Raw genomic sequence first — 12105 nt, forward strand, 5'->3', positions numbered from 1 at the left:
GACGTAGTTACAGGTATGACATAAATAGTATCCGACCAACCTGTTCTCGTAATTACATATACATTTAGAGTAGAGTAGAGTAGATTTGTCTTCACTGTAACAAAAAACACAACAAGAAAGACTGTACACACATATTAGAATGGGCACTCCAGGGAGGAAAATCCTGAAGTACCGGTATTGCGAAAGCATCAAATCTCCGTGTCCTGAATGGAACATTTGAAAGTGCCAAGGCGAAAGATGACAGCACACAGGTGGTCCGCAACTCGGTTCTCCCGTCCTTGAATGATCTTGACTGCACTACCTTCCAACCAGAATCGCACAAAGCCACGATTATCCAGAGCTCCTTCGCGCAGGAGCCACTCTTTATCTCTTGAACGTCCCGTGTTCAACACAAACTCACACGCCATACTGTCCCAGTTCATCAAAGGTAGAACCCTCCCGCGGTCGGGCCCAATTCCTTGCAGCGACAACAACCGTTAGCTTGTCAAGACATAATGATACATCCTACCGCCTGGCACTCAAGAATTCTCCGATAGTCAAACTATCACATCCATCCAGACATGTCTCGGTTGACACAAGTCTACATGCTAGAAGGCAATTCGTCCGGGTGTAATGTGGTGCTCGCTTCACCGTCACATAAGTATCAGCCATACCGATCATGGTACTACATTCTACATTAGAACTCGTCTAAGCACAATCCGGGCAACATGTAGTCTGGATAATCATAATAAAATATAAACGAAAGAAATGTGCCAACTACTAGGGCTCTAGAACTTAGTTACTTTGAAATAAAAGTATTCAAGTGGTCAGCATAATGACAGCTTAGTTATGATTCTAAATGGAACATCCTCAAGATGCTGATACAATTCTGTTTTCACAATAATAAACCAGCTAATTTCTAAGAATCTACTAGACGCCACTCGTCATAGTCCCGCAAAAACTTTCTCCGTGCTAAGGTATAATCACAGAAGATCTCACCAGTACATGTGTGCCTTCAAAGTCATGTTCCCGCTCTTGGACTCAACCCGATGTAACCCGATCGCCTTGTTTGTGCCCGCTGTCGGCGTCGGACTGAGATGAAAGGACAGAGGGACCGAATTCCACCCTGGCTTGCATTTCTTGGGAGAGTCGAAACACGGGATCCCTGAACGGGCAGTCCTTGCTTGCGTGTTGCTCTTGAATACTGCGGACAACTAGACAAGCACTGCAAACATGTAGTACGGGGCTGTTCCATCTCATACTGTAGTGTCCGGAACGTAGGGAACACGATCCCGTCTGGAAACCGCCACAATAACGTGCCCTGGGAAACTCGACTGTAGCGCTTCCTCCAGTCTGTGGCCACGCCCCTTGCATGTTCCCGCTGTTCCCACGCGAAACACTACCCTCTGTGCGGTAATGGCGGTCTCTGATAGTGGCAAACATGTCGGCATCTGACCAACTCAAAGTGCCCCGCTCCAACCCATACAGAATCGATGCATGTAGTTCTCTTACTGTGACCCAATCTTGATACACTGCGTCAAACATCAAGTCTGCCAGATGAATAAACTTGTCCTCCACAACATGTGAAACTCTATGTGACTCGATAACATTTTTCACGTAACCATGTACAAACATTGGCATAGTTAACTCGTCATAAGTCACTCCCCCACGTTTTCCATAACCGGGAAAATGAGCCCTTCTTGTGGCCATTCGACTTTGACACTGGCTGAGCTAGAGTCATTTATCGTACGGTTGCGCCCGGTCTTACCTGATTTCTTGCGCCTGCCCCTTGAACGTGACCGAGAAGACGAAGTATCCGAACCACGCTGGCCCCGTGTCTTGCGTCTGTGGAGTGAATGGGCTCTTGCCTTCTTTGGCTGACTTGGGCTCCTCTTTCTACTGTGTTGGCTCGATATAAAACTACGTGGCCGGGCCGAGTGTGCTCTGCGCGGTAAGTTTTCTTCACTGTTACCTGGCGATGAGGTATCCGACGGTTGGGCTTGAATCCCGACGGAGCGTCTGTACCTGCCACTCCTCCTGTCACGCGAACGAGAAGACGAAGTATCCGAGCGGCTGTAACTCCGTGCCTTGCGTCTGTGAGGTGAATGGGTTCTTGCCTTCCGAAGTCGGCTATGACTCCGCTTTCGACGATGCTTGTGTTGCCTTGTAATGCGCGGCAGGGCCGAGCGTGCTCTGCTCGAGAGTTCTTCACTACTACATATCGATGATAAGGTATCCGAGAAGCAGTCATCAGGGATCTCGGCGGAGCGTTTGTACCTGCCGCTCTTCTCGTCCTGAGAACGCGATATCAGATCTGGAAAGTCCTTCCGAACTTGGTCAACCTCACGCACTAACTTCTTGGATGACTTCAGATTCTTCCCTGTACACCGCTGTGGGTCCTTTGATTCTGAGTACTCCCCGTCCCGGGCCCCTGTTGACGCGAACGTATGGCGGGAAACCATCGGCGGCTCGCTATAGCTACAATCCCCCTCGGCGGCCTGGTACTCACTGGCGGAATTCGGTGGCTGGAAGGTTCGCTCGACCGCAACGGGTTCGGTCCTGGGTCCAAGTGTATCTTCCGAGTCATCTGTAGTGGCAGAAGTCCACGCACTGCGCGCGATTTCACTTACTCTGCTGTGTTTCCGGAGCTTGCGAATCCTATCTTGCAGCTGGCGCTCGTTTCTCATTCGTGCAAAGTATTCCTCGTCTGTTTCCGCTCTCTCGTACACGCATTTGCCGGGGCCGCACGGACCAGGGTGGCCCTTCACTGGAAGGTGGCAAACGGAACACTTCCTGGACTGACGATGGGCATGATTCTCCATTCTGTCGAAAATTTCTGGCGAAAATAAACTAAGTTCAGGGAAGATACATCACAGACGTCCACACTCCCCCGCGGACAGGGACCAAAAGAGAGAGAACAGAAAATCACGTGATGAAAACGAATCACATGACCCAGACCAGAGGGCCGAACCAAGTCTTTTATTGGTTGACAATTACTCGAAATCTCCCGATGGGAGAATTTCTCCCATCTAGTGTATCATTCAGAAATAGCTAGTAATGCTAGTCACCTATATCCGCGGGGTAACCCATATCCATTGTATTTCAAAACTGGGTATTTAGGAATAATACCGGTACATGCATAAGTCGACGGGTGGTGGTTTCAAACTGCAGCATTTTAGATATCAAACTAGTACCATGCTGTACATTGTATTTCAAAACTTGCAGTTTGACACAGCATTTCGTCGATTTGATATCCCCAAACAAATCCCCGTTTTAAAAGCAACGGATATAGGTTACCCCACGGATAAGGGCGAACTAACATGATCTGTATTTTGTCCACAGTCTACTACTTTTCAGTAATACCAAGTGAGGTGATAAAATGCCAAGTACTGCTATACAAATTGCTGCACCAAAATTGGCCAAGACAAAAACACTTAGCCTGGAGGACTATACCAACCCATTCTTTACATAGCTGCATGTCAGGGACGATCGCTCCAACATAATTCATATGAAGAGCTCTGTCATTCTTGGTCTATTATTGTTATGATTTCATCTGACCAGGCATCATATATTTTACTATGTAACCTTTATCACAGTGATAGGATGGGCCTAAATATAGCTTGTGACAGTTTGGCGGGTAGAGAGGGCCCTTTCCTCTTTCACAGGTCTCAGAGGCAGCATACAAGCAATGCTACAACGCGCGCTAGCTATAGATAGAAATTTTATCATAACTGAAACCCCTGCCGACGTATCGCGCCATTCTTGGCATTGTTACGGCAGGCCTTGTTGCATCTGTCCTTACTGTATTAGTGTATAGTTGTTTTAACATAATTCTATGACAACAACTTGGAGAATGAAATACGTCTGTTGCTATAGAATTTTGAGGACTTGATATTCAACATTTTGGGCCCCTGTATAAGATATCTTATCCAAATTGCTGTTAATTAAGTGTTATATTTTAACTTATAATGTAATTTTATTTCTAAAACTGTAGATTGAAGTAGTTACGTTAGGATCTTAAGATAGTATTCTCTAAATACATTCCTTACCACAGTATTCTTTATATATGCAGTGATTTTTAAAGTAATAATATTATTGAGTCTAGAACTGAAGGGAGTGCTTCAAATCAAACCAATGTGACATCTATATCACCTCTAGTATATAAAACAGAAGTGAATCAGCATGCAGCCTTCCATGCCTGTAAGTTTACATGAGCAGATACAGTGTTATACCCCAGTAGAACAAATCGATGATGCCTTCAGCTGAGTAGAGAGGTTGCACCCTGGTTAATTGGACCCCAGTGGCGAGGAATTTCTGCATGCGTAGCCGAGGATAGGTGTACGTGACGTCCATATTATGTGTCGTGGGTGTAGAACCGCATATTTACACGAGTAACTGTTTGAAATTATACCCATCTGCAATTTGCAAAAGAATTTTCAAGATTGCATCTAGGAAAAATCTAGCAACAATTTGCAATTTTGCAGAATGAAAAAATCAGGCTTGGGATTCAATTGTTTTAAATTTTTTTTTAATATGTTAATCTAGCAAACAGTTATCATTGGTCAGCCTGCAATTTGCTTAGACTCTTCACCCCTAAGCAGAGGTTCACAACATGTTTTTAGACGTTTTTGTTGTGCTAAATCTATCTTGTCCTGTTGTCTTCATTGACAACATGAAGAAAACCGGACAAAAAAGAAAGACAAAAAATACACAAGCCAAACCTCTGCTTGGAGAGTAGCAACTTGTAGGTAAATTCCTAACATTACCATTATTAGACACTTTTTATAATTCTGTAGGTGAAAATCCAGATTCAGATGTTATAAAATTAATGTAGGTTCTAAAATGCTGTTTTAAGTGTAGCATATTCATTTGTGAGACAACGTCATGATCACTTTCGGTGGCCATTGTAATATAATGCCTATTCCTGGGTTATTATTATTATTATATATATTAACATTATTATTACATTGCTGATCTATGTTCATGCAGCCTTGAATGTCAATATTTCTACTTCAACACTTAGCCTATATCATATTATATGGAGCTTATTTTGCAAAAATTTATAATTTTTTTCAATATTCAATATTGCTTGCCCCTCCAAAAATTAGTATGATCTTCAATCTTTTCATTCTTGTCTTATTGAAACATCCATATTAATTTTCTGGTAGACATTTTAGCATACTGCAATTTTACAGGTACATACTACATGTGATGGAAAAAATATTTTTGCCCTTGCACACTTGAATTTTATGTACAAGTACACATGTGGTAGATTTGGTAACTGGACCATTTGAATATCAGTGTGTTCTTAAATTCCTAAAATGTAATTTTATATGAATACACAAGAATGCACTTATCTACATGTATATGAATAGTACTGACTTTCCCTATGAGTTGTCCATGTCATGTCACAATGAATTGATGATAATGCACATTTCCAGGGTACTCCATTTTGTCTGGTAGATTTGATTTGTATCTGATTCAGGGTTGTAGCCAGCACCCGTCCTTCTGTCCTTTGACGGAATTTTTTAAGCTGGGGACAGAAAAAAATTTTGCCCGTTCCGTCCTATGTGACGGACAAAGATTTATATGCAAAGATATAATAAAATTGTTTCCCTTGTGTAATTTTTCACCAAAACAGATGCCGTTGAACAGCTTAGTCTACCAGCAAAATTTACACCTCAAAATGCAGGAAATAGGGTTTCAGAGGGTCTAGATTTCAAAGTTTTCCCGACCCCCCTAGAAACATTGCACAACCTCGTGCACCTTGGGTGCTTGATAGGATTCAAAATCGAGGGGACGGAAAATGATTTCAGGCTGGCTACAACCCTGATCTGATTAGTGTTAAGAGTAAGCTGACACTGCCAGGCTTTGAAAGAACAGCATTAGGCCGTGATAATGTATATGTATATATCTTTGTTAAAATGACAGTTTGATTGGCTATATAATAGGCTACCATCTGGCAGGGTAGGAAGGGAGACTTAAAGTGTTACATGACAATTTATGAATATCAAATGTGCCATAGTTCCGACTAACATCAAATATGAAATTAATATACATGATTGCTTGAACTGATTACTGTAGTGTACAGTATTTGGTCGCGCAAAAAAACTGGCCAACTGATTTAAAATTCTTTCGTCCCCTCTTGGCTTATCCTGTTATGAAGTCTGCAACTGAAATGCACCCTGCAGTTCCAAAGATAGCTGCTAGAGGGCCCAAACTTATGTCTTTTCTTCCTGACCACAAGAGCTATCTACATGTACCAACCAAACGTCATGACCATAGCTTGTCCAGATCACAAGATATCAAAACCGGAAGTTCTGCTGCAGTACAAAAAAAATCCAATAGGGGGCCCAAAATCTAACCATTTCGAGGTCTCATTGAGACCTACCCATACCAAGTATGAAGACAATCCATCCAGACCATCCAGGCATTCTCAAGTTACGTATCATGTTGATTGATGGACATGCACACACACAGACACACATACAAATGCTGCCGAAAACATAACCTTGTTGAAGGTAAAAAGAACACCTATATGTACCAATATGTTCATGAATTAAGCCTGCAGACATGTATTCATTTTTTTTATTTCGTTTTTAAGAAATAAAAACTAATATTAAACCCTTGAAATGTCATTCCTGGAGTCTAGAGATACTCTTGGACATAGAAAAATGAGAGGCTTGGTGAACTAGACACTGGTGAAAATTGCAAAAGAGAAGCATTTGTAGTATGGACAGAGATCAAATATGCAAGGATGAAGGAATACAGTTTATTATGTCATGAGCTTCCCTTGGGGATGTGACCTACATTAGCTTGAACTATTGTTCAACTGAATGATATTCAGAAATTATTTATCAAACCTGACAGGACCTATTCTGTGATTAAGTGCCTGCTTCATGTAATTATTTTTCTAAGTGAGTGCAATAAAACAGGCATAGGAGGGGGTATTTTTGTTATGCTTATCAGAGACTCAGGAAGATTATATTATGTTACATATACTAGTAGGGGTCTGTACATGAAATTATATATTTTTTTAAGACAGAAAAGATATATAGATATATACATTTGTACAGATATTCATCTAAAACTTCAGTTTAGTTGATTATTATATGTAGTCGATATGATTATGAATTGTAAGGAAGTTATATGATGTACACACTATTAAGTTCTAACGTTAAACTTTCACATGTCAAAGGCATTGGTTTGAAAAATAACTACCATACAGTACATGATATAAGTTCTCTGTTAGCAGTTATCCAATACATGTACATGATATAAGTTCTCTGTTAGCAGTTATCCAATACATGTACATGATATAAGTTCTCTGTTACTAGTGTTAGCAGTTATCCAATACATGTACATGATATAAGTTCTCTGTTACTAGTGTTAGCAGTTATCCAATACATGTACATGATATAAGTTCTCTGTTAGCAGTTAGAGCATAATGGGTGTAAAAGTCAGCACTAGTTTGCAGAATCATATGTCAGCATTACTGGCACTCTAAGCCCTTCACAGTATTAAACCCTTATATAATACATGTTGTAATTCTTTCCCTCTGGTTCTCCTACTGATTTATATAACATTGAATATAATGCAAGTTCACCTTTATCGGCAGGGTAACCTATATCCGTTGTTTTTCAAAACAGTACAGTGTATTTAGGCACATCAAGTCGATGGGTAATAGTTTTAAACTGCAATGTACTGAAAATATTGAAAATTTAAACCAACTTCTGTCAACGTGATATCCCCAAATACCCTGTTTTTAAAAGCAACGGATATAGGTTACCAAACGGATTAAGGTGAGCTAGCTAAACGAGCACTCAAAGATAATGTTCGAAGAAAAACAAACAAATTATGTCATTAATAGTCATGGGCCAAAGGACTTGATTTATGTTTGGTGCAAACAAAGATCTAAAGAATGGCTTAGCATAATGTTTTGTCCCAAGTACAGTTCAGGTGCAGGATATGCTTAATGTACCCAAGAGACTGATATGAAGCAAAATTTCAGATGTGGTATGCCAACAAAAACAATGTCCAATCCAGTCCATTTCCAGTACTCTCACCTCTCAAATAAACGTACCGGTACGTTTATTTTTTTCCGCCTCAGAATCCACCCGGTACGTCCTTATTTTAGACGGTACGTTTATTTTTTTTTTCAAATTGGGCTTTTTTGACTAACCAGTGAACTCACAAATATTGAAAGTTGGAATTTTCTGCCCATATTTCCGCAGTATTTTTGCTCAAAATTCACTAAATCTATCTAAAAAGTATCATTTTCCCCACGTAAATCTGTTGTTTACATTGTTGAAATTTGCCGACAGTCAGCAGTGGCGCGTGCAGGGGCCTGCCCAGAGACCAACGCCCCCCGAAGGGCGGAGTTTTCTTGAGAGAAGCACTGAGCTTGAGAGCTTCTCCGGCAAAAGTCTCAAATTACCCACTAGCTTGATTTTACATTAACCGGCAAGCAAATTCAGAAGTGTGCAACTAATCTTGGACAAGTCAAAAAAAATATCCAATAAAGATATGGAAAGGTTTCAAGTGTGTTCTCTTCGAATTTCCGATGCATTTTATCTCTGTTTACATTGTTTGAGGCCGGCACGTGAGGCCAGACCATGTAAGCCTCCCCTAATGGAACACGCCTCCCTTGGAGGCGGAGTTCTAATATCTCAAGCTTTGTGAGCCGGGTGCCGCCTGTGATCATGGAGCCGGGAAGTCTACTAGGGGTGTGCCGTTGGCATGGGAACCATCACAACATTTCTGCTAGATGTCGCATTCTCAGCTATATGTCGATCTTCCCCTGGTAACTTCTACACTAAAATGTATTTCTTTTTACCAACTGAGGGTAAAGTTGTGGATAGAGAAAAAAAATCTAGTTTATGCTGCTTGTGAAGTTGTTTAAAAACTAAAAGATTATCCTTGCTCCAACAGAGTTCTCAGGTCTCTCATGCATGTAACACTTTTGGGGGAGTGGCTACAGTGCTGAGTCTATGATCGAAACATTTGGGGAAGTTCTGTTTATTTTGGTCACTACTCCGTAACCTTTTCTAAAGATAAACATGGCCAAATTACAATTTACTATTGTCTCTAAGTTTCCACTAAGTATTTTGAAATACAATATTACAAAATACCCTTTTGTATTTCTAAACATGGAATCTTTTTCTAACTTGAAATGTGTTCTTTCCCTGCATTCAAGTGAACTGTGCCCCTAGATAATAGATGTAGTACAATGAATGGCATGAATGAAAGGGCACGAATTACACTGGGGATTGCTCTGGAAGGCTGTGAAACTGTTAGAGCTGTCCAGCTTTCTTTCTGAACTGGGGGTTATTTATTTTATAAACATGTACATGTAGTCATGCATAGTCATGTTTGCCAAAAAGAATTTTTGCCATAAGTGTTTTTACAATGTCAAATTAGTTTATTATTTACTTACTACAAATTCTTAAGATGTAAAGGTAAATCTTAAAGATATGAGCTGACAAGTTGCCCAAAATACACCAAAAACCATTGGTACTCAGGCATAAATAAGTAAAAAGAACCTACCTGATCATCTTCTCTTGGACAGAAGTAGTATGGACACGGTTTACATGTCAATTTGGTATTTTTCCGAGGGGTACTTTTATTCCAGGGGGTACTTTTATTAGATTTTGAAGATTTGTCCGGGGGGTACTTTTATTCCAGGGGGTACTTCTATTTGAGAGGTGAGAGTATGTTGTCACTTTTTCTGTAGGTCTGTGCTTCTAACGTTATTGTTTACTGTACTTTTTTTTAAACAATATGTTCTACAAGAGTACCGACCAAAATAATATTGTCTCTAGAGCCCATCTTTTGGTCTTCGGATTTAGATTTACTTGTTGGAATAAAAATTTCATCCCGTCACAAAAATATAGAAACTTAATTCATGACTTGAAACTGATAAAAATGACAAATTTAATGGTACCAAACTTTCACGGTCTTAGAAAATTTAACTTGTTCTCGAAACGAAATGTTCACGGTGGTGGTAGGTGCACATAAAAAAAGTTTATGTGTTGTCAGTAATTTTAGGTTCACAATATAGTCGTCACTGTAAAAACCGTGAACATAAAAGTACACTGAAAAAATCAGGAACTACAGTAACAGAAATTAACGACATGGACTCCCAAACAATAAGTGGGACAAAAAGAAAGTTAAAGCTGAGGACAGCCATGTTAAAACATAACATTGTACTAAGTCTTGTTCTTGCAGATTTATGCAAATTGTAACCTTATATGCAGATTATTATTGTTTTCATTAGTTTCCATTAGTTTCGTACCATTATTATTCAATCATGATTTGTATCGATATCGTCATCATTTGTAGCATTTGTTATGAATAGTATTATTGTTTACATCAGTTTCATTACTGTTGTTATATATTCATTTCATTTATCGTTTAACAATTTTATGTTTGCTTACGTTTGCTATGTATATGTTTAATTTCGAATTTATGTACATGTAACGCAGGGCTCCACTGCAAAGCAGTGCAATAGCACTGAGTTGGACAACCCTGGATAAAGATGACAGGAATAGATTAGCCTATTTCTGACATTGACCAACTGACTTTTCCCTACCCCTCAGGTTGTACGTGTCTCCTGCCCGCTCCGCCACCCCTACCCACAAGAACACCAGCCCCTACAAGTGGGTCCGCCAGGACTTCGAGAAGTCCAGCCCAGAAGTCGACTCCACAAGACAGAGTCTCTTATTGAAACTAGACGAATGTTCCAGAGGTAACTACTCAGCCTTAGTGCTGTGGGTGCTGGTGTGAAACACCCTCCTGCGCACGACCGTCCCCGACCCTATGTGGGGACCCTGCTATCTGAAGGGCCACCCCGGTTACTTTGAGCGTCGCCACAAACTAGCTGTCAGCCAATCAGAGAATAGCCTTTCAGTTTTCAAAAGGGGTCTCGCAAAGGCCTGATTGGGCGCTAATTGCCTGGTTCCCATATAAGGGTAAGCTCGTTAATATTTATAAGCAGGGCGGTCAGTAACTGGGGGTGGCCCTTCAGATAGCAGGGTCCCCACATAGACGATTAGCCGGTTGGGGACGTGCGTAGGAGGATGGTGTGAAAGGACTTACAAGTGTTATGAAATTCTCGCTTTCTTGATTTTTGAACCAGATTCACAAGTATACTACTGTAACAGTAGAAGCCGCTTAATTGCACACCTCATTTGACAGTGCTTTTTGTGCAATTATCCGACTGGTGCAACAAAGCAGATATTATATATGGACTGCACCCCTACGGGAATTAGGATTTCGTTTCGTGCAATTAACAGAAGTGTGCGATTATCCATTGTGCAATTAACTGGCTTCTACTGTACTTGCATAGCCTGGTATCCAATCATATTGTAGCTATGTAGTCCTTTTCATCCAACATTAATGAAAGTTAGACATCCAGGTAATAAGATATGCCAAATTGACCTCAAGGAATTGGATATGATTTTGAAACGGTCAGACATTTCAGACAGCTTTTCAGTGTCACTGACCGTTTCCAAAGTCATATCCAGTTGCTTGTCTCTTATTTGGCATAAACTATTGCCATTGAGTAACATCCATTGGCATAATACCGGTCGGTTTACTGCAATTTCTCAAGCAATGCTAATTTGGCAAATGATCAACGCATCATTTTCTCCAGTTACATGTTGCTGTTACAGCTTACCTTTGCCACTTCTTCTGTGTAAATTATTTTGTCTCTCTGGTCCTGCTAAAAACATAATATCGTAATTGGAACACACCGCAGAATTGCACGGAGAACGGGCGCGTGGTTGGAAGGGGGTGCACTATACCGGCCGAACGAAACACGGCACAATTAACTGCCGCTATGTACCTTTATCCTCTGTTGTTCCTTTCTTTCCTGTTAGTAGTTGCACAAAACAAAAATCTGCATGAGCATACAAAAAGTCATGAGAAAATGGGCGTATACTGACAAGAATTTTCATTTAATTTTGGTCCGTCACAACCGCTATGACGTAAAACTTTACTGCTGGCCGTAGCATTAAAAATGGCAGGAAAATGGCGGCGTACGTTCAATTTGACCCATTCAGCCGTAGATCCGGGCGATAATGCAACGGTTCCTCACACTTTTACACGAGTTGTAGGTCACCAAAA

General features: G+C 40.7%; 1 protein-coding gene across 7 annotated transcripts in view; it reads left to right on the forward strand.

Moving 5' to 3' along the window:
* Positions 1-12105, forward strand: part of LOC118419643 — a 49924-nt gene that overhangs the window by 12048 nt on the left and 25771 nt on the right. For all 7 annotated transcript variants that reach the window (XM_035826126.1, XM_035826129.1, XM_035826130.1 and 4 more), the window contains exon 2: positions 10578-10726. In XM_035826126.1, coding sequence (XP_035682019.1) covers positions 10578-10726 — 149 coding nt within the window. The remainder of the gene's footprint in view (positions 1-10577; positions 10727-12105) is intronic.

The sequence above is a fragment of the Branchiostoma floridae genome, chromosome 7, assembly GCF_000003815.2.
Source record: "Branchiostoma floridae strain S238N-H82 chromosome 7, Bfl_VNyyK, whole genome shotgun sequence".
NCBI lineage: Eukaryota > Metazoa > Chordata > Leptocardii > Amphioxiformes > Branchiostomatidae > Branchiostoma > Branchiostoma floridae.